This window comes from Taudactylus pleione, unplaced genomic scaffold (genome assembly GCF_031769625.1).
Source record: "Taudactylus pleione unplaced genomic scaffold, aTauple2 ptg001016l, whole genome shotgun sequence".
Classification (NCBI taxonomy): domain Eukaryota; kingdom Metazoa; phylum Chordata; class Amphibia; order Anura; family Myobatrachidae; genus Taudactylus; species Taudactylus pleione.
In genome coordinates this window covers 44,894-68,035 of record NW_028285417.1, presented here as the reverse complement: position 1 = coordinate 68,035, position 23,142 = coordinate 44,894, and the positions used below count along the sequence as shown (strand labels likewise).

Below are 23,142 nucleotides of genomic sequence, written 5' to 3'. Positions count from 1 at the left end.
TGTCTATGGATCCTTGCTCGCTGGTCCCCGTCAGCAAAGTCTGCAAAGACTAACGCCATTATTACATCGACACAATAGTATGTCTGGAATGTGCCTGTCTCTTATCAGGCTGCACCGTAAAAAGGTGACGCATTATGGTGTCTGGACAAACATGCGCTCGCAGAAAACTGCAGGTTTATGTAAATACACATCTATCATGCCATCTACGGACAGAGATAGAGCCTGCCAGACAATCAGAAAGAGACAAACCAACATCTACATGGATCTGTAACGGGGAGAAACATTCAATTCCGCAACAGCAAAACGATGGGACCCCAGAACTTCACATCACGTCTGCTGGTGTTGCAGGTTTCGCCTAACAGCCCCCATAGTGGTACCAGGGTAAACTTGTGCCGTCAGTACAGTAATTGGCCAATATGTGCTCAGCTGTGCATCGCCACATTGAGAGGGACTGAGGACCTCATTCAAAGTCGGTCGAAGCGGCCGCACGCCACCAATGTTCACTATACTGCGCATGCGTAAAGTTTGCAATGCGCGTGCGTAAACTAGCCGCTACGATCAGAAATTTCTCTCTCCTTGAAAACAGCCAGGTCGGTAGTTTGAGTGACAGATTGAGGCGTTTGTGGGTGGTAACAGGGGAAGGTGCTTGTGAACGGGGGAGTAGAGATCCGACGCAGGCGTGCCTAATTATGCGAACGGCGTTTTATGGGAGAGCATACGGTTTATGGGAGTGCATAATTAACAAAGTAGCATCATGGCACATGTGACATGGGAGGTTTTTACACTGACATGATCGTAGAGCATAAGAGAGGGTATGGTCAACCTTAAGCTCTACGACCAGTTCCGATGGTTCCCGATTAATCAAAAATATATGCCCCCTTCTCGTACGCATTGCACATCATGTGCAATGTGTACGAGAAGGGGGCGTATATTTTTGAATTCCGGCCGCTTCCTCCCCTTGGTCGGCCAGCTACCGATACGAACTTAGGGACGCAACTTGCGAGGGAATCATTTGAATATCCGGCCCCTTTTCCCGTGCGGCCGCCTCTGAATGAGGTCCTGAATTCCCACAATGGCCCGTATTCAATTAGAAGCGAAAAGTCGGAGTATCGCGGATGACGTCATTTCGCCTGGCGGAAACTTATCTCCGTATTCAATTGCAAACAGTTTTCGCGTCTGCGGAAAGTCGATGCAATGTAATAGGCGAAAAAGATTTTGCCTCTGATTAGGTGGTGAAAATAAAGAGCAAAATCGTTATTTTAGGGTGCAGTGGTGGGGAATCCACTCAGACCCCTTAAGACAGCCCCCCAAAGGATAACTGCGTGGAAAAAAAAGTGAGGCAAAACCCAAAAATGTATTTTCATTTTGTGGGCGTAAAAGTCCAAAGTGGGGGAACAAACTTTAAAACTAGCAAAATAGACTTTTGGGGGGGTCTGCAGGTAGGTATGCAGTTGGGAAGCCGGCGGACGTAATCCAGACAGCCGGCTTCCCGACTGCTTTATCCCGGCGAGGGTTAAATGACAGGCGTTTAAATCTAGACTCCTGTCGTTTTACAGATGCTGGGAGACTGGCGCCCGGCATCCCGATTGAAGTGATGCCGGGCGCCGAGCACGGACAGACGCGGGGGTGGGAGGAGGGTTAGGCCTCCCGGGTGGGACTTAGGGTTAGGCACCCCCCGGGAGGTTAGGGTTAGGCTAGGGGGAGGGAGGGTTAGACACCATCTGGGGGGGAATTTAGGGTTAGGCACCCCCCGGGGGAAGGGGGGGTTAGGTTTAGGCACTCAGAGGGGGGAATAGGGTTAGGCACTAGGGGGGAAGGAGGGTTGGGGGGCGCGAGGGGTTAGGTTAGTAAATACTTACCTTGGGATGATAAGGATTTTCAGCCGCTGTCGGGCAGTAATTCATACCGATTCCTGCAAGTATGGGTCTGGTGTTTTTTTGATCGCAGGTGCTTGCTTAAGGTGCATTTTTAAAACTGCAGTAAAGCGACTTTAAAACATGCTTGCACCCATTTTCAAGTACCCCAAATTTGACAGGACTACTTATTTTTATAAAAAGAAAATACTGCTTAATGCTATTCTTCATCACTTACGCAAAGACGCTAATTAGAGACTATTGACACAACTTAAGTACCCCAAATAGCTTTATTAGCGCTATTTGGGGACCTCTACATTGATCCCCAATGTAAGTGCACCTTTTTGGGGTGTTCTGGCAGTTCTCCCCATTTCTGACAGCACTTTCCGCCTGTACCGACTTTGCGGGTTGCCGTTTTCGCGTGTTTTGGAATAGAGTATGGCGAATAGCGGGAGCATGCCCGATAAGTTTCCACGTCCAAAACACGCGATGTCGGCGGAAAGCCCAGCAGGTGAAACTATCGCGGGTGCGTAACTAATTGAATACGGGCTAATGAGTAAGATTTCTACAGTATCGCAGGAAAAGTACAAAGGTCTTAGGGGTCGATTCAATTATCCTCCCTCGAGGCCCGATCTCGCCCCGGGCTTGTGGGTTTTTGTATGTGGCCCTTTGAAGCTGCAAACAAAAAAACGTGAGCCCGGAGGTACTGTAAGTGCAGCATATAGCCGCATGGACTGGCAGGAAACTGAATTGACCATTATAAGATTAGCAATAATAATTTCATAATTTCTTATTACAATGCTCTGATCAGTTGGGCAGCTCACACAAGGCTTTATAATTAGATTGATGACCACAAGTAGAAACATTTGGACGATAACGTGGTAACACTAGGCAAAACTTGGGAATAATCAAAATGGCGTAAAAATAATATATTAAGTATAAAAGTCATCTGATAACACGGAGTCATTATACCAATCAGCAGACTTGTCCTAGAGATGACGCACTTACCATCTGACCATCAGTCCATACTCCATGAACGACTTCAGGTTTGGGAGGGTCTGCCGTAAATCCGGGGTCCCCAGTGAATGTTGGTATCTCAGCTGGAAGATAAAGGAGACTTGTTAGTTATGCTTCATGAACCGTAACAGATTATTCCCAAGCTGCCTTCACGGGGAATAACTGGTTTTAATGACGACTGAAGTGCGTATTAAAAGTATTTTTATTGAGGGGTGGGGAAGGCTTTATTGAAGTGAGAATGGTGCATTAATGTTGCTTATTAGGATAAATGGTTTGTTGATTTATTACAGCTAAAATGAGCAAAAATAGGAAAAATGTGCAGTTCTCTGAATTTGCCTTAGATGCGAGTACATTATTGTTAAGCTGGGTACATGCTGGAGAGATGTCGGGGCGACTTACCGTTTCGTAACGAAAAATCGCCTAGTGTGTTCGCTTGATATGCAGGTGCCCGCGAGCTCTTGCGACATAGTCAGGTTTGGCGTGTCGCACATCAAACCTGACTATAGTATATTGCATGCGACCTAATGTATGTTAATGAAGGACGGAACAATATATCGTTCCGCTCTTCTAGTGTGTACGCTCAATCCCCGCTCAAGGGAAATGGTCTAAAAAGTCGCCCCAGTGTGTACCCAGCTTTATTATAATAAATGGCAGGGACTTTTCTTAAAAACTCTAAATAGAAATAGTAGGTTTTTAATGGCACAAACTTAAAACTTTACTGACATCTGAAATGAAGTAAGAACACGTACACGTAGGACGCTCCCCGGCTGACATCACTGGGTGTCCAGGGGTGGAGGCGCGGCAGGATCGCCCTATCCCCATCCATTACACAGTAACCATTTGCATCTTTTGCCAACGTCTATACTTTCTATCTAGGTACATTGCTACTTGGAATACCGCTGCATGGTTAGATGGCCAGCCCACGTCTCTGGACTCCTAAACACTATCCGAAGCTTAGGGTGTAGTGGCCACCAAGGAAAAAAAAACACCCCAAAAACACTAAGGGGCAACATTGAATAAAAGAGTGGTCTCTCCTCATTTAAAGAAGGTTGCCCCAGAGTTAATAGAAGTCAGCAAATGAGTATGTGGGATCGACAGGGATCAAGTAGATTCCGCATAGCAGGCGCCGGGAAAAGTTAATATGCTTACGGTAAGTATTCACTAGGTCCAGCCTGTAATGCAGACGCCAAGGTTGATTATGCTGCTTACAGCATATCCCAGCAGGATTGATATTACAGCGGCGGACATGCTGGTAAGGCGACGTGTTTAGTTGTATTGGCAATCCGAAAAACATGCTGTAAAAGTAGCAACCGTGACGTCTTACAAAGACAGTGATTGATGACCCAATAAATACTTACTGAAGCCAGGATGGGAGGGATATTCCCCCATACTTGGACCAATTTGATTTCTGCAAAGCTGACCAGAGAACAACATCTCAGGGCCAAGTCATTGGAGTCTGTGAGCGCCAGGATGGGGCGATAGAGCACTTTAAATGCCCCCACCCCCCATTTCTTGGTCCGTAAAAAAAAATTCTGCTGTGCCTTTTCCGCAAAGGAGCGGGATTAATGACGCCATTGTGTCCCTGGCCAGACGCCATCATCAACCCAGCCCCACTAGGGTCCGAGCGGGGATAGGGGACTTTACAGTAACTCCCACTATTCCTTGGCAGTGGAGGGGTTAAAGGGGTGTTAAAATCCCATTTAACAATACAGGTCGTGGTATCTTGGGTACAAATTTGGCCCAACCGGTCCATCAGAAGACAAGGAGGCGCTCACATATTTAACATGGAAATAGCTTAAGCCAGATCTCTGGTGCGTTCATTCGGCGTCCGATCCTGCCAAATCATTTCCCGGCTGATCGCATTCATATGGAAGGGATAAAGTGTTCTGGGGTATGGAGATATTTATACACAAGATATTCATAAAATGTGTGTTATTTGGGTGGCGTATAATAGGTGCACAATGACAGATATATGAAGTTCCTGACTATAAATCAGCTTCAGCTCCAAAAACAGCATATAAAGCATATACAGCATATACAGCATATACAGCATATACAGCATATACAGCATATACAGCATATACAGCATGTCCTGAAAGCAATTACTCCACAGGAGAAAAGCTCATGAATGTTAATGAAATAGACTTTTACAGGCCCTTCGCTGCACGGTCCGTGAGAGGGATATCGCTGGGATTCCGGAGATTAGAGAGTTCTCTCTCAGCTATACACTACTTATCTGTGTGTCACACCGGCAATCTATGAAGGGCACAGAGTTGAACAACAAATGCAGGGTGATAGGAAGATTACACGGACAGTCTGATTGCACCTTCTAGATCAGGCCTGGCCAACCTGTGGCTCTCCAGCTGCTGTGAAACTACAAGTCCCAGCATGCTCTGCTACAGTTTTGCCATTAGGGAATGCCATTAGGGTCATGTAAAAACGAAATTTACACCTACAGTACATACGGCAATGCTTCTCAACTCCAGTCCTCGTGCCACCAACAGGTCATGTTTTCTGGATTTCTTTAATCATGCACAGGTGAATTAATTTATTTTGCTAGCTCACTAATTATCCCAAATAATTACACTGTAAAGTGTTATGCTGAGTACATACATCCTGTACTGTACACCCAGCGTAAGACTCGACTCTTCAAAGACAAACTGCGCGCTAGGCTGCCTATCACACACAGCGCACTGTCAGGTCGTCCGGTTTAGTCATCCAACCACCACCAGATTAAACAAAATTATATACTGTGTATTATTAGGTATATTATTATAAGGGTAATTTAAGAGGACAATAAGGAACTGCGGCATTTGCAGAGCATGGTGCATTTCTACAGTACTCACACAAAAGTTGTTCTTAGCTGCTAGCGTTTCACTTGAGAAGACGTAAATTGCTGGAAACCAACACATCAATTATGTGAACAGCGCCTGGGGGGGGGAGGGCCCAGAACCCGTGCCTGTGTAGGGGGGGCCCAGAACCCGTGCCTGGGGGGGGAGGCGCCCAGAACCCGTGCCTGGGGGGAGGGGGGGGTTTGGAGGGCCCAGAACCCATGCCTGGGGGGCGAGGGCCCAGAACCCGTGCCTGGGGGGGGGAGGGCCCAGACCCGTGCCTGGGGGGGGAGGGCCCAGACCCGTGCCTGGGGGGGGGAGGGCCCAGACCCGTGCCTGGGGGGGGAGGGCCCAGACCCGTGCCTGGGGGGGGAGGGCCCAGACCCGTGCCTGGGGGGGGAGGGCCCAGACGTGCCTGTATATATACATACACACACACATATACTAAAACATACATACATACACACACTACTAGTCCTCTCCACACCCTGTAAACGAGCAAGACCTTCATAAGTGGGTTCATCAAAATCTAGTAACGGCTCTGCGGCCTAACTAGACAGCTGGTAAACCTGCACCCCCCCTGCACACTTCACTTTGTGCATTTTGCGTTCAATACTTTTTTTTTTTATTTTGACCATAAAGCAAAGCGACAATGCTACGTGTCAATCGGCCTACCGGCCACACTAGGCCACATCAGGCCACATCGGCCTATCGGCCACATCAGGCCACATCGGCCTATCGGCCACACTAGGCCACATCGGCCTACCGGCCACACTAGGCCACATCAGGCCACATCGGCCACAGTAGGCCACATCAGGCCACATCGGCCTATCGGCCACAGTAGGCCACATCGGCCTATCGGCCACAGTAGGCCACATCGGCCTATCGGCCACAGTAGGCCACATCGGCCTATCGGCCACAGTAGGCCACATCGGCCTATCGGCCACAGTAGGCCACATCGGCCTATCGGCCACAGTAGGCCACATCGGCCTATCGGCCACAGTAGGCCACATCGGCCTATCGGCCACAGTAGGCCACATCGGCCTATCGGCCACAGTAGGCCACATCGGCCTATCGGCCACAGTAGGCCACATCGGCCTATCGGCCACAGTAGGCCACATCGGCCTATCGGCCACAGTAGGCCACATCGGCCTATCGGCCACAGTAGGCCACATCGGCCTATCGGCCACAGTAGGCCACATCGGCCTATCGGCCACAGTAGGCCACATCGGCCTATCGGCCACAGTAGGCCACATCGGCCTATCGGCCACAGTAGGCCACATCGGCCTATCGGCCACAGTAGGCCACATCGGCCTATCGGCCACAGTAGGCCACATCGGCCTATCGGCCACAGTAGGCCACATCGGCCTATCGGCCACAGTAGGCCACATCGGCCTATCGGCCACAGTAGGCCACATCGGCCTATCGGCCACAGTAGGCCACATCGGCCTATCGGCCACAGTAGGCCACATCGGCCTATCGGCCACAGTAGGCCACATCGGCCTATCGGCCACAGTAGGCCACATCCTGGACAACCTCAACAATGACAGATTCATTCATTTTCAAGGAGCGACGGACACGGAGCTCTTACAGAGAGGCATGTCCCCTATGTATTTAGAAGAAGTCATTTATTAAGAACACAAAAATAAACACTTCTTTCCTATTAGGAGAGGATCATTTAAGAAATACATTAGCAATCGCCTTTTATCCCATCAGTCACCTTCTCGGTTTCTAATTTATCTTGTTATGATTAAGTCTTAGACAAGTCCAATAAGATCAGGGTCTTGCAGGCAAGTGTGAGCGCAAAGCGGGCAACCAAATCTCAGCCACCAAGAAGGTGTATGTAGCCAATAGCCCCTGTCTATGACACGTCGTTCCCCCCTCCCCTATAGGGCAGCTACAGCCGCAGATCCAGGGGGCACAAAATAAGCGACAAGTGATTATTTTTTGCCTTTTATTGGGGTGTATTTAACATTATTTTTAAAGTGTGCAGCAGACAAAAGAAATGACATGATTAAACAAACTGGCTGTGACCCGTTACCCGTATGCCATGTAATCCCGGCCAAGGAATTCCCATCTCTGTGTAATAATCTAATGTGTCAGGAATTGCTTTTCCTCTGTAAAGATAAATGAGTTACATGCAGGACATCAGGAGGGAAAGAGAAGGACTTGGCAACATGTATCCTCTATAAACAATAGATCTGTGAAAAGGCTGCAAATGGCCTCAGCCTCTTACTGATAAATGGTTCCCGGAGACACAGAGAACAGAAAATATAGAAACCAGAAGGAACGGGAAGATATTATTCTTGGCACGGGAGAAGTCAAGTGGGACAGGACGATATCACAGCGGCCTAAGCCTGGGAAGTCCTGCAGGATCTCTCTATATGAAGGAGGGAAGATGTATCCACAAGGTATGTGCTTGGCATTCCAGCGGTCTGGATGGCAACACTCCTATTAACGGCGTCGAAATCCCAACGCCAATCAGAAGCACATCCCAACCGCCGGGATACCAAAGGTAAGTATTTCGGGGTTAGGCTTAGTGGTTAAGCACTAGGGGGAGGGACAGGGTTAGGCACTAGGGGCAGGGTTAGAGTTCGGGGAGGGGGAGGTTAGGTTTAGGCACCAGGGAAGGGGGGGTTAGGGGTTAGGCACCGGGGAAGGGGGGTTAGGCACCGGGGAAGGGGGGGTTAGGGGTTAGGCACCGGGGAAGGGGGGGTTAGGCACCGGGGAAGGGGGGGGTTAGGCACCGGGGAAGGGGGGGGGGTTAGGCACTAGGGGAAGGGGGGGGTTAGGCACTAGGGGAAGGGGGGGGTTAGGCACTAGGGGAAGGGGGGGGTTAGGCACTAGGGGAAGGGGGGGGTTAGGCACTAGGGGAAGGGGGGGGTTAGGCACTAGGGGAAGGGCTAGGGGTTAGGCACTAGGGGAAGGGCTAGGGGTTAGGCACTAGGGGGAGGGCTAGGGGTTAGGCACTAGGGGGAGGGCTAGGGGTTAGGCACTAGGGGGAGGGCTAGGGGTTAGGCACTAGGGGGAGGGCTAGGGGTTAGGCACTAGGGGGAGGGCTAGGGGTTAGGCACTAGGGGGAGGGCTAGGGGTTAGGCACTAGGGGGAGGGCTAGGGGTTAGGCACTAGGGGGAGGGCTAGGGGTTAGGCACTAGGGGGAGGGCTAGGGGTTAGGCACTAGGGGGAGGGCTAGGGGTTAGGCACTAGGGGGAGGGCTAGGGGTTAGGCACTAGGGGGAGGGCTAGGGGTTAGGCACTAGGGGGAGGGCTAGGGGTTAGGCACTAGGGGGAGGGCTAGGGGTTAGGCACTAGGGGGAGGGCTAGGGGTTAGGCACTAGGGGGAGGGCTAGGGGTTAGGCACTAGGGGGAGGGCTAGGGGTTAGGCACTAGGGGTTAGGCACTAGGGGGAGGGCTAGGGGTTAGGCACTAGGGGGAGGGCTAGGGGTTAGGCACTAGGGGGAGGGCTAGGGGTTAGGCACTAGGGGGAGGGCTAGGGGTTAGGCACTAGGGGGAGGGCTAGGGGTTAGGCACTAGGGGGAGGGCTAGGGGTTAGGCACTAGGGGGAGGGCTAGGGGTTAGGCACTAGGGGGAGGGCTAGGGGTTAGGCACTAGGGGGAGGGCTAGGGGTTAGGCACTAGGGGGAGGGCTAGGGGTTAGGCACTAGGGGGAGGGCTAGGGGTTAGGCACTAGGGGGAGGGCTAGGGGTTAGGCACTAGGGGGAGGGCTAGGGGTTAGGCACTAGGGGGAGGGCTAGGGGTTAGGCACTAGGGGGACACATACGTTATTATGCAGCATCTCTATGCAAATATAAAGAGACAGGGTCAGCAGAACTCCAACAGCGAGAAGGACAAATAAAAAGAAAAAAGACGACCCGACACTGAAGCTTTACAAACGGTATAGAAACAATGCAAATAGTCCACTTTTACTTGTAACGTCCCAAAACTGTGGAGCATTGTGCCGGACATTCTGTGTAACAAGTAATGCAAAACACACATTCACCAACCTCTTATAACTTCCTATGTTTATGAGAGGCAGGTGTAAGAGAGTAGGGAGGACCCTGGTCCGGTGCACAGGAAGCTGTCAATGCAGGGACTAAAGGAGCCTGAGGGAGAGTAATATCATGTGGGGTAAGGGCATCCATAAGTGGGGAGCGGCACAGGGGACATCTCAGAGGTGGGAGCAAGAGGACGTCCTCAGAAAGGAGGCCAGATTCAAACTAGAAATAGGGACGGCTGGTTTCATTTATCGTCCAAGTGATGTTCATCAACGTCCTTAACAGTTGTCACATTATTGTGCCTTTAGAAAAATATAATGAATGTATAGGTTACTCAATGAAAGATGCGAGGGGCAGAAGTTATACAGTCAGGATGTTGCCGAGCGCTGGGCGGGCCCCCCGGGATTTCGCACACACACACACACCGGCAGTACAACTATGAACGTGACGGCAATTCATAAAGGTCGACAGTTACACTGCCGGAGGCTGTAAAACCCTGTGTCGGCAGCATTTCACACTTGCCGACATCCCAGTGTCTATGTTCCGGGGTCCCAATAACATTTGTCGACATTTTGATTGACGACAAGCAAACTACTTCCCGAAGTTACAGCCCTAGGAGACCGCCAGAGTGGTAAACCAATCACCCATGGTAACAGCTAGTCTACACAAGTGTAACGGATCAGGTGTGCAATGTCCATCCCAGGACAAAGGTCCACAATATACAACACACAAGTGTAACGGCTCAGGTGTGCAAAGGTCCACAATATACAACACACAAGTGTAACGGCTCAGGTGTGCAATGTCCATCCCAGGACAAAGGTCCACAACATACAATACACAACACACAAGTGTAACGGTTCAGGTGTGCAATGTCCATCCCAGGACAAAGGTCCACAACATACAACACACAAGTGTAACGGCTCAGGTGTGCAATGTCCATCCCAGGACAAAGGTCCACAAAATACAATACACAAGTGTAACGGCTCAGGTGTGCAATGTCCATCCCAGGACAAAGGTCCACAACATACAACACACAAGTGTAACGGCTCAGGTGTGCAATGTCCATCCCAGGACAAAGGTCCACAATATACAACACACAAGAAGATTAATATAAAAGAGCAACTATTAATTTATAACAGATGTGCGCAAATATTCGGGGAGGGCATTTCCCATCAGTAACCCCAGTACATCACTCCCATGTTATCATGCAGACAGGTTTTAGTGGCAATATTTTTATAGGTTGCTGTAACTAGTTCTGTGAAAAGTACTTTCCAAACAAAGTGACCACAGAGACACAAGAGGATAGGCTGAGAGGATTACAGGTCCTATCAGAGTGATAGTATTACAGTATGTAGGAACCTTTGTAGACAGTATTATAGCTGAGCGTGTAAGTGTGCCAGGAACCCGCGTCCTTCAAGCGCTCAGACGACAGGATGAAATACAGTATAGAATTTATACAGTGCATTAGAGCCCGTCCATCCTCCAGCAGATGCAGTTTATTAGACAGCTAGATGATGACAAGGGAGTGCTGCCAACATGCAGGGAGATGGCTCATTTTATTACGGTCTTATAACAACAAATAGTCCCTATTCTTAGAGCCAATAAAAAGTTATGGAGTAGATGAGGATGAAACGTGCATTAATCTGTCTCATGTAATGCAGGGGTTACACTCGTATCAAGTACGCATTAGATCAAAACATTGCGACATGGGACAATTGCTATAAAGTCAGAAGTAGACTTGAAAGCCCTGGCTGGCTGAGTACAGGTTAATGAGCACAGACCAGGCCGGTGTCTTCCCGTGCACTGTACAGAGTACAGGTTACTGAGCACAGACTAGGCCGGTGTCTTCCCATGCACTGTACAGAGTACAGGTTACTGAGCACAGACCAGGCCGGTGTCTTCCCGTGCACTGTACAGAGTACAGGTTACTGAGCACAGACCAGGCCGGTGTCTTCCCGTGCACTGTACAGAGTACAGGTTACTGAGCACAGACCAGGCCGGTGTCTTCCCGTGCACTGTACAGGTTACTGAGCACAGACTAGGCCGGTGTCTTCCCGTGCACTGTACAGAGTACAGGTTACTGAGCACAGACCAGGCCGGTGTCTTCCCGTGCACTGTACAGAGTACAGGTTACCGAGCACAGACCAGGCCGGTGTCTTCCCGTGCACTGTACAGAGTACAGGTTACCGAGCACAGACCAGGCCGGTGTCTTCCCGTGCACTGTACAGAGTACAGGTTACCGAGTACAGACCAGGCCGGTGTCTTCCCGTGCACTGTACAGAGTACAGGTTACTGAGCACAGACCAGGCCTGTGTCTTCCCGTGCACTGTACAGAGTACAGGTTACTGAGCACAGACCAGGCCGGTGTCTTCCCGTGCACTGTACAGAGTACAGGTTACTGAGCACAGACCAGGCCGGTGTCTTCCCGTGCACTGTACAGAGTACAGGTTACTGAGCACAGACCAGGCCGGTGTCTTCCCGTACACTGTACAGAGTACAGGTTACTGAGCACAGACCAGGCCGGTGTCTTCCCGTGCACTGTACAGAGTACAGGTTACTGAGTACAGACCAGGCCGGTGTCTTCCCGTGCACTGTACAGAGTACAGGTTACTGAGCACAGACCAGGCCGGTGTCTTCCCGTGCACTGTACAGGTTACTGAGCACAGACCAGGCCGGTGTCTTCCCGTGCACTGTACAGAGTACAGGTTACTGAGCACAGACTAGGCCGGTGTCTTCCCGTGCACTGTACAGAGTACAGGTTACTGAGCACAGACCAGGCCTGTGTCTTCCCGTGCACTGTACAGAGTACAGGTTACTGAGCACAGACTAGGCCGGTGTCTTTCCGTGCACTGTACAGAGTACAGGTTACTGAGCACAGACCAGGCCGGTGTCTTTCCGTGCACTGTACAGAGTACAGGTTACTGAGCACAGACCAGGCCGGTGTCTTCCCGTGCACTGTACAGAGTACAGGTTACTGAGCACAGACCAGGCCGGTGTCTTCCCGTGCACTGTACAGAGTACAGGTTACTGAGCACAGACCAGGCCGGTGTCTTCCCGTGCACTGTACAGAGTACAGGTTACTGAGCACAGACCAGGCCTGTATCTTCCCGTGCACTGTACAGAGTACAGGTTACTGAGCACAGACCAGGCCGGTGTCTTCCCGTGCACTGTACAGAGTACAGGTTACTGAGCACAGACCAGGCCGGTGTCTTCCCGTGCACTGTACAGAGTACAGGTTACTGAGCACAGACTAGGCCGGTGTCTTCCCGTGCACTGTACAGAGTACAGGTTACTGAGCACAGACCAGGCCGGTGTCTTCCCGTGCACTGTACAGAGTACAGGTTACTGAGCACAGACTAGGCCGGTGTCTTCCCGTGCACTGTACAGAGTACAGGTTACTGAGCACAGACCAGGCCGGTGTCTTCCCGTGCACTGTACAGAGTACAGGTTACTGAGCACAGACCAGGCCTGTGTCTTCCCGTGCACTGTACAGAGTACAGGTTACTGAGCACAGACTAGGCCTGTGTCTTCCCGTGCACTGTACAGAGTACAGGTTACTGAGCACAGACTAGGCCGGTGTCTTCCCGTGCACTGTACAGAGTACAGGTTACTGAGCACAGACTAGGCCGGTGTCTTCCCGTGCACTGTACAGAGTATAGTTGCCTACAACCTGAAATTTCTGGGAGACGTATGAAATTGGGGGAGAGTGGTCTCAGGCTCCAGGGGATGGTAATCACAGTATTACACAGTGAGAACTCAATTCACAGTATCACGCTCTCCCCTGTGCCTTCCCAAACCCTGTATCTACCGGAGCACAGGAGGAGAAGGTCAGGGAGGGTGACCTACCGTGACGGTGTTCGGGGTATGAAGTAATTGGGGCGTGGACAATAAGAAAAAATGGCGGCAGACATTACAATATTGAAGCGGTATGGAATATTACTTCTCATGTAGTCACAATTAAGTAATTTTTGAGTCCGTTCAATAACACTGAATATTTCCTTAAAAAAAAAAAAGTTTACTAGAGGCCACACACACTATTAACCCATCAGCTATAAATCACAAATCACAATGCAATTATACTTCAAATTTCCCTTTTTTGTGTTGCAATTTGCGCTTTGCAAAACCCATAGTCCGTAATTGATTAGATGTCCTGACTTCAATACAATAATACATTTTGTGACCTGACAACTGCCACAAGGAGACAGATATCCTGGGACACAGAGAGGCCTGAGGAAGAGGCAATACAGCACTGACACTTATTGCTTAATAGGGATATATTTTATGTACTGAATCCGAATGCTTACTACTAAAATAGTATGTTAAAACACTTTTTCTGCTTTCTTAAGTTACTTATGCGAATTGCGGTTCCGTCTCTCTAACAGGACTGTAAAACAGAATATTCAGTCTACGCCGACTATTTTACAGCCCAACAACTCTTCCAAAGGCTGTCGCAATTCTAGCTTCTATTCAGTATTTAATTTGTCTTCTGGGAGAAAAGCAAAGTGAAAAAAGTCCTCGGCAAAAAATACATTTCAGGTCGAGATATTTGCATGTTACTGAACAGCACAAGGAGAGAGCGAGAGAGGATCCCTGCAATGATATCAGTGTAATTCATACGGTAACATACTGTACAGTACATATGGTAGGAATCAAAGAATTAACATTTCTAATTACTGTGTTTTAGTTCCAACAAACAGTACACAAACTCCCAGCATCACACATAATTGTATATAGAATGTATAATCCACCAGACTAATCCCAGTTATTGGGCAACTGATCAGGTACAGGCAATTAGTGACTGTCTGATTGTTCTGGACCTGGAAGGTCTAAGTGATGGGCTGTGCTGGGACTTTTAGTTCCACCAGAGCCGAAGACCCGCATGTCGCCTATAGCAAAAGGAATGTAAAAGAGGATTGCACAGATTTCATCAGACCTCAAGCACCAGTGACAGATGCAAGTCTCACCATACCCTGCCAGCCACGCGCCACGTTTCACAGCAGCTGGAGAGACACGGGTTTCCTACCTCTGGAACATAGTGTAGTGGAATATAAAGATCATAAGGGTAAAAGGATCTAAAGATCATGTTTCTAAATGGTTGCATGAGTTAATTTGGCTGTAGCTCTGGTGAAGTGAATTCAGAGCGGAGTTTTAATAACTTTGGAACTGCCAAAAATACATTCATACAGATGCAAATAATGCTTACTGCGAAGCGCCTGGTGACATGTCCCATCACCAATCCAATACGCAGTAACTCAAGGAGAGGTTACCCCCAAAGTGCTTGGTGACATGTCCCATCACCAATCCAATGCATAGTAACTCGAGGATAGGCTACCCCTGAGCACCTAGTGCCTAGTCCCATCAACAATCCAATGCAGAGTAACTCAAGGAGGGGTCACCCATAAGCAACTGGTGACTAGTCCCATCACCAACCCAATGCATGGTAACTCAAGGAGAGGCTACCCCCGAGTACCTACTGACTAGTCCCATCACCAACCCAATGCATGGTAACTCAAGGAGAGGCTACCCCCGAGTACCTACTGACTAGTCCCATCACCAACCCAATGCATGGTAACTCAAGGAGAGGCTACCCCCGAGTACCTACTGACTAGTCCCATCACCAACCCAATGCATGGTAACTCAAGGAGAAGTTACCCCTGAGTACCTAGTGACTAGTCCCATCACCAACCCAAGTGAACACTAAGGCATCAGTCCACACAGTGCATCACAGCTTGCTGTGTATGGGGCTGCGTAGCCGAAGACTGGGCCCATGCTGACCCCTGCTCACCACCAATAGAGCCTACAAAAGGCACAAGAGCATCAGAACTGTACCATAGAGCAATGGAAGGAGGAGGCCTGGTCTGATGAATCACGTTTACTGTACACATCATGTGGACATATCCGGGCGCGTGTGCGTCATTACCTGGGGAAGAGATGCACTATGGGAAGAAGGCAGCTGACACAGGCAGTGTGATGCTCTAGGCAATGTATTGCTGGAAAGCCTTGGTCCTGGCATTCTTGTGGATATTACTTTGACACGTACCATCCGGATACAGTCAGGAAGCAGACGGTCACAATGCCGTCCGCCGGCTTCCCGACTGTTTAATCCTGGCAGGGGTCTAATGACAGGCGTCGAAATCCCGACACCTGTCATTTTACCTACGCCGGGAGCCCAATGCCCGACTACCATCTGCCTACCGAACGAAGGTAAGCCAGGCGGCGGGCGCGGACAGCCGCGGGGGGGTCGGGGGGGGTGTTGAGTTTTAGGGGCACCCGGTGGGGACTTAGGGTTAGGCACCCCCCTGGGAGGGTTAGGTTTAGGCTGGGGGAAGGGGGGGTTACTGTTAGGCACCCCCCGGGAGACTTAAGTTTAGGCTGCGGGGAAGGGCAGGTTAGGCTTAGGCACTTACAGGGGGGGTTAGGCACTAAGGAAGGAGGTTAGGGTTAGGCACCCCTAAGGGACGGTTAGGGGGGAGAAGGTTATTTATAGTTTAAATACTTGCCTGTCGGGATCTTCAGTTGCCAGTCTTCCGGCGTCGGGATTTGAACCCGGTATTTCATACCGATCCCATACCATCTACCTAAACAGTACTGCAGACCAAGTACACCGCTTCCTAGCAACGTTATTCCCTGATGACAGTGGCATCTCAGCAGGATAATGCGCCTGGCCACACTGCAAACATTGTCCAGGAATGGTTGGACTTACATGATAAAGAGTTCAAAGAGCTGACTCGAGTATCTGTGGGATGTGCTAGAAGAACAAGTCCGACCAATGGAGACCCAACCTCGCGACTTACAGGATCTCCGTGATATCGCTGCTTCTGGACTCGGCAGAGGACATCACTTTGTCTCCCGTTTCTTAGCCACTTCCAACGCGTTTCGTCATTGACGCGTTTCAAAGTAGATGATGAAACGTGTTGGGTGTGGCTAAGAAACGTGAGACAAAGTACTGTCATCTGCCGAGTCCAGAGGCAGCGATATCCCTGAGATCCGTCGGCAGCTATGGAGATCCACTGAGTGTTGGAAACAGCCTTCCGGGTTAAACATACAGTTTTTATCTTTGATGTACGTGAGCATTATTACAAGTAAAGTTTGATCTGATTACTATTCTCACGACTGCGCTATCATGGTTCATTCAATCTCTAGCTACTGATATCCTTCTGGCAAAAGGATTTGTGGAGTGAGCTGCAAAACATCATTGAATCATTATAAAATGGACTTGATGGGACAGCTGTGCGCAAAGTGGGACACCGTCCATCTAATAAAAAAACACATTATATATATATTTTCCAGAAAAAAATCTGCACTCACATCTTAAGTTATATCTAATAGTCGGGGTGCACAACAGATGGGGAGTCCACATCTGTGGGTCCCTCAATATAATCAAAATAAAGAAGGCGGCACTCACCAAAAATCCATAAAGTCAAAGTTCTTTATAGGAATAAACTGACGTCACAAAAAAAAAACAGGTCGACGTTTCGGTCCATCCAGACCTTTGCCAAGACATGGCTGTCTTGACAAAGGTCTGGATGGACCGAAACGTCGACCCGTTTTTTTTTTGTGACGTCAGTTTATTCCTATAAAGAACTTTGACTTTATGGATTTTTGGTGAGTGCCGCCTTCTTTATTTTGAGATATATATATAGATAGATAGATAGATATATATATATATATATACACACATACATACATACTACCGTTCAAAAGTTTGGGGTCACTTAGAAGTTTCCTTATTTTTGAAAGAAAAGCACTGTTTTTTTCAAAGAAGATAACATTAAATTAATCAGAAATACACTCTACACATTGTTAATGTGGTAAATGACTATACTAGCTGCAAACGTCTGGTTTTTAAAGGAATATCTATATAGGTGTATAGAGGCCCATTTCCAGCAACGATCACTCCAGTATTCTAATGGTACATTGTGTTTGCCAAGCGCGTTAGAAGACTAATGGATGATTAGAAAACCCTTGTGCAATGCTAGCACAACTGAAAACAGGTTTGCTCGTTAGAGAAGCTATAAAACTGGCCTTCCTTTGAGCTAGTTGAGTATCTGGAGCATAACATTTGTGGGTTTGATTATACTCTCTAAATGGCCAGAAAAAGAGAACTTTCATGTGAAACTCGACAGTCTATTCTTGTTCTTAGAAATGAAGGCTATTCCATGCGAGGAATTGCCAAGACACTGAACATTTCCTACAATGGGTGTAACCAGAGTAGAAAGAAGTGGGAGGCCCCCATGCACAACTGTGCAAGAAGACAAGTACATTAGAGTCTCTAGTTTGAGAAATAGACGCCTCACAAGTCCTCAACTGGCAGCTTCATTAAATGGTACCCGCAAAACACCAGTGTCAACGTCTACAGTAAAGAGGCGACTCCGGGATGCTGGTCTTCTAGGCAGAGTGACAAAGAAAAATCCATATCTGAGAGTGGCCAATAAAAGGAAAAGATTAATATGGGCAAAAGAACACAGACATTGGACAGAGGAAGATTGGAAAAAAGTGTTATGGACAGATGAATCGAAGTTTGAGGTGTTTGGATCACACAGAAGAACATTTGTGAGACGCAGAACAAGTGAAAAGATGCTGGAAGTGTGTCTGACACCATCTGTCAAGCATGGTGGAGGTAATGTGATGGTCTGGGGCTGCTTTGGTGCTGGTAAAGTGGGAGATTTGTACAAGGTAAAAGGGATTTTGAATAAGGAAGACGATCATTCCATTTTGCAACACCATGCCATACCCTGTGGACAGAGCTTGATTGGAGGCAATTTCCTCCTCCAACAGGACAATGACCCAAAGCACACCTCCAAATTATGCAAGAACTATTTAGGGAAGAAGCAGGAAGCTGGTATTCTGTCTGTAATGGGGTGGCCATCGCAGTCACCAGATCTCAACCCCATTGAGCTGTTGTGGGAGCAGCTTGACCGTATGGAACGCAAGAAGTGCCCATCAAGCCAATCCAACTTGTGGGAGGTCATCAGGAAGCGTGGGGTGAAATTTCTTCAGATTACCTCAACAAATTAACAGCTAGAATGCCAAAGATCTGCAATGCTGTAATTGCTGCAAAAGGAGCATTCTTTGCCGAGAGCAAAGTTTGAAGGACAAAATTATTTCAAATAAAAATCATTATTTCTAACCTTGCCAATGTCTTGACTATAAGTTCTATTCAGTTTACAACTCATTTGCTAAATAAAAGTCAGTTTTCATGTAAAACGTGAAATTGTCTGGGTGACCCCAAACGGTAGTGTATATACAGTATATGAGACTTAAAAACATAACTGTTACAGCAGCAATCACAAACCTGGGCAATGTTCTTGTTGAGAAGGTAGACTCCATAGTCAAATTGCAGCTTTTCACCTCCTTTGGGGTACAAAGGAAACCTGGAAAGAAAATTAAAACAAAAGTCAGTCTAGATATCATTGAAATGTGCTTAAAAGATCACTCGCCACATATCAGTTAAAAGGTAATTAAATCACGGCTACATCCATAATGCAATAGGCTCCTTATAACATTCACGACATAAAGGCTGTGGTGAAAAGCAAAGGAATGACTTTACCTCTGGATATTACATGCAGGAAATGGGAGACTGACCTTCTGCACACATTCAGAAGCCAGCGACCAAAAATTACTTTTCTTAAAGTTTCAGGTAAAAACGGCCTACGGTGCCTGAAGGTGGAAAACCCCCCTAACTTATGTGTGAACACCGATGCTCAGCCTACAGTCAGGGAATACGAGCCAGATAACGTTAGGCTTGTTAAGCTGTAAAGGAGCAGTGCTACATGGATTGTTCTTTACATGTCTAAGTATTTCCAAGTTCTAAAGATCTGTACAGTGAAACCGGGTGATTTACAAACCGGAGTGAATGGTGGCCGCTCTCCAAGGGAGTCTACTTTAATACGCCCAGAAAGTAGTAATCACCGCGGCGTTCTCTGCGCCACCTGTCCGTCAAGCAGCCCTCGCTTAAAAGCAAACAATCGCTTCGCACAAACATAAATGCTCTCAGCTGGATTTCATTTTGCACGAAACATGTGGCTTAAATCCTTTATTTCTTAAGAAATCAGCGATTTGCCAGCCTACCAGGATATAAAACATTTAATAACACAAAATATCTTGTTCAATTGCGGCAATGCTAAAGCCTATTAATGTCAAAAGCCTTTCAAGGTTTGCTATATCAAAAAGATGATGGACATGTCCTATTGTCTGCTCGGCCAGATCGCTACAGGCTGCCAGGCTATTACGTTTTAGTGTGTCTGCGTTTTTTACCTTTACACAGTGACTAATGCAGTACATCATTAACCCCTTCAGATGCGGGGTATGTATTGCATCCTCATGTATGCCCGACACCTTCTCACACAGATGAAGCAGACGTGTTCCTAGTTAAAAATCGCTAGGAACTAGTCTAATCGCAGAGACATGGTGATTTCATGGGCTCAATTCTAGCGCAGATGGGAAGCTGCTGCCTATATTGGCTGGCTCTACCAGGAAAAAAAATACATTGAAAATAATCACATTTTTATTCTGTCCAAATCATCATGTAGGTGGGGATCCTGACTGTTAGGATAGCGGTATTCAGAATCCCAGAGCAGGAATCTTGACAGCAGTTGGAATCCTGGCTTCAGTATCCCAGGATGAAGGAGGGGGCGGGTTAGGGCTAGGCTGCGAGAGGGGGCGGGTTAGGGCTAGGCTGCGAGAGGGGGCGGGTTAGGGCTAGGCTGCGAGAGGGGGCGGGTTAGGGCTAGGCTGCGAGAGGGGGCGGGTTAGGGCTAGGCTGCGAGAGGGGGCGGGTTAGGGCTAGGCTGCGAGAGGGGGCGGGTTAGGGCTAGGCTGCGAGAGGGGGCGGGTTAGGGCTAGGCTGCGAGAGGGGGCGGGTTAGGGCTAGGCTGCGAGAGGGGGCGGGTTAGGGCTAGGCTGCGAGAGGGGGCGGGTTAGGGCTAGGCTGCGAGAGGGGGCGGGTTAGGGCTAGGCTGCGAGAGGGGGCGGGTTAGGGCTAGGCTGCGAGAGGGGGCGGGTTAGGGCTAGGCTGCGAGAGGGGGCGGGTTAGGGCTAGGCTGCGAGAGGGGGCGGGTTAGGGCTAGGCTGCGAGAGGGGGCGGGTTAGGGCTAGGCTGCGAGAGGGGGCGGGTTAGGGCTAGGCTGCGAGAGGGGGCGGGTTAGGGCTAGGCTGCGTGAGGGGGCGGGTTAGGGCTAGGCTGCGAGAGGGGGCGGGTTAGGGCTAGGCTGCGAGAGGGGGCGGGTTAGGGCTAGGCTGCGAGAGGGGGCGGGTTAGGGCTAGGCTGCGAGAGGGGGCGGGTTAGGGCTAGGCTGCGAGAGGGGGCGGGTTAGGGCTAGGCTGCGAGAGGGGGCGGGTTAGGGCTAGGCTGCGAGAGGGGGCGGGTTAGGGCTAGGCTGCGAGAGGGGGCGGGTTAGGGCTAGGCTGCGAGAGGGGGCGGGTTAGGGCTAGGCTGCGAGAGGGGGCGGGTTAGGGCTAGGCTGCGAGAGGGGGCGGGTTAGGGCTAGGCTGCGAGAGGGGGCGGGTTAGGGCTAGGCTGCGAGAGGGGGCGGGTTAGGGCTAGGCTGCGAGAGGGGGCGGGTTAGGGCTAGGCTGCGAGAGGGGGCGGGTTAGGGCTAGGCTGCGAGAGGGGGCGGGTTAGGGCTAGGCTGCGAGAGGGGGCGGGTTAGGGCTAGGGTAAAGGAGGGGAGGGCTAGGGTAAGGGCTAGAGGGGAGGGTTAGGGTAAGGGCTAGAGGGGAGGGTTAGGGTAAGGGCTAGAGGGGAGGGTTAGGTTAAGGGCTAGAGGGGAGGGTTAGGGTAAGGGCTAGAGGGGAGGGTTAGGGTAAGGGCTAGAGGGGAGGGTTAGGGTAAGGGCTAGAGGGGAGGGTAAGGGCTAGAGGAGAGGGTAAGGGCTAGAGGGGAGGGTTAGGGTAAGGGCTAGAGGGGAGGGTTGGGGTAAGGGATAGAGGCGAGGGTTAGGGTAAGGGATAGAGGCGAGGGTTAGGGTAAGGGATAGAGGCGAGGGTTAGGGTAAGGGATAGAGGCGAGGGTTAGGTATAGAGGCGAGGGTTAGGGTAAGGGATAGAGGCGAGGGTTAGGGTAAGGGATAGAGGCGAGGGTTAGGGTAAGGGTTAGGATTAGGCAGCAGGAGGGGGAGAATTAGGCTGCAGGAAAGGTGGGTTAGGGTAAGTGTTAGAGGTGAGGGTTAGGCACTAGGGGGGGTTTGGGTTAGATTGCGGGAGGGGAGGGTTAGGTTGTGGGGGGGTTTAAGGTCAGGCTGCGGGAAAAGAGTGGGTTAAGGTTACTTACCGAATTCTGTAAGGATTCCTACTATAGGGATGCCGCTGTAGGTATTCTGCCCATCGGCATCCCGTACCCAAACCATTTAGGAGACCTCTTTTGCACATTTCGGGCACGATTCAGAATGGCAGGTAAAAGCAGAGGCACCTCATGTTATTACGCACAGCACATGCGCTCGGGGGCACCTGAGTAACACTGAAGTCAGACAGATCTCCTTTTGTAGCTAAATGGGTGTATTCGGGCAGCAACGGGGGGTTCGCACTTAGGACAACTGTGGCTATTCAGAGGCGGCCATACACAGAGAGCCAGTGATGTCAGGCAAAGGACAGAGATGATGGCAATGGTGTGATTATAGCAATGACTGACTCTGAATACAGGCGGAAATCAGCCACTTTGCTATGGACTGAACAGGTCCTTGATATGGGAAATTTACATTTTGGAGATTGGAGGAACATACCGCTACTTTATTGTATCTGGCAAAATCAGACACAGGAACCAGAGTCTCACAAAATATTTAAACAAAGAAAAAGAATTCATGCAGTCTTTAGACAACCTTTGTGCAAATGAAAAACTGTATAAAACGCTTTTGCAGGATGAGTGTAGATCTTAGACATCCTTTCGTTAAGAGGCAATCGCAGTAAGAAACAATCTAATGCCAGTGGGTAAAGTGCCCGCTGAAAACAAAGTTCTTCGTTGAGGCTTAATGCTGGCCAAGTCTAAAAAAAAAACATCATTATCGGTGCCGCTATACCTAGATAGGGCGCCGATCATGAGCCTGAAATTCAGAGAGTTCAGTGACACCCACCGTTCCAACGGCTGCACGTAAAGATTTCGGCAGCTCCGGCTGTCACTAGAGTACACAGCACTGTCCCTGGCTGTCAGCCACAGATTGTGCACTCAAAAAATATACTAAAGTTTTGTTTTTTTTAGTCTGATTATGCTATAGTTACTCCCTTCTGTCCAGACCGCCGCATGCGCGGTATCACTTAATTCCCTGTTTCTGGGCGCCAAGACTGGGAGTGCGCGATTCGCCGTAGAGGAGTTAACACTCTCCCAGGCTCTTTAACAAATGTATTTTTTGGTACACTGCGACGGAAATTGGCCCAGATATCCTCGATAATGGGTCACGCACTTCAGGATCTTAAAATAAAAAAAAAATAAAAAACTGGTGCACACTGGCGGAGGA

At 49.4% G+C, this 23,142-nt stretch overlaps 1 protein-coding gene across 1 annotated transcript in view; it reads right to left on the bottom strand.

Annotated features, from left to right (window-relative positions):
* The window catches only part of UVRAG (UV radiation resistance associated), a gene marked incomplete at its 5' end in the record, with an annotated part of 68,956 nt that overhangs the window by 3,009 nt on the left and 42,805 nt on the right, over positions 1-23,142 (bottom strand). Inside the window, 2 exons of the mRNA XM_088461092.1 lie at positions 2,862-2,953; positions 18,990-19,068. Of these exons, the coding sequence (XP_088317218.1) occupies positions 2,862-2,953; positions 18,990-19,068 (171 nt within the window). The remainder of the gene's footprint in view (positions 1-2,861; positions 2,954-18,989; positions 19,069-23,142) is intronic.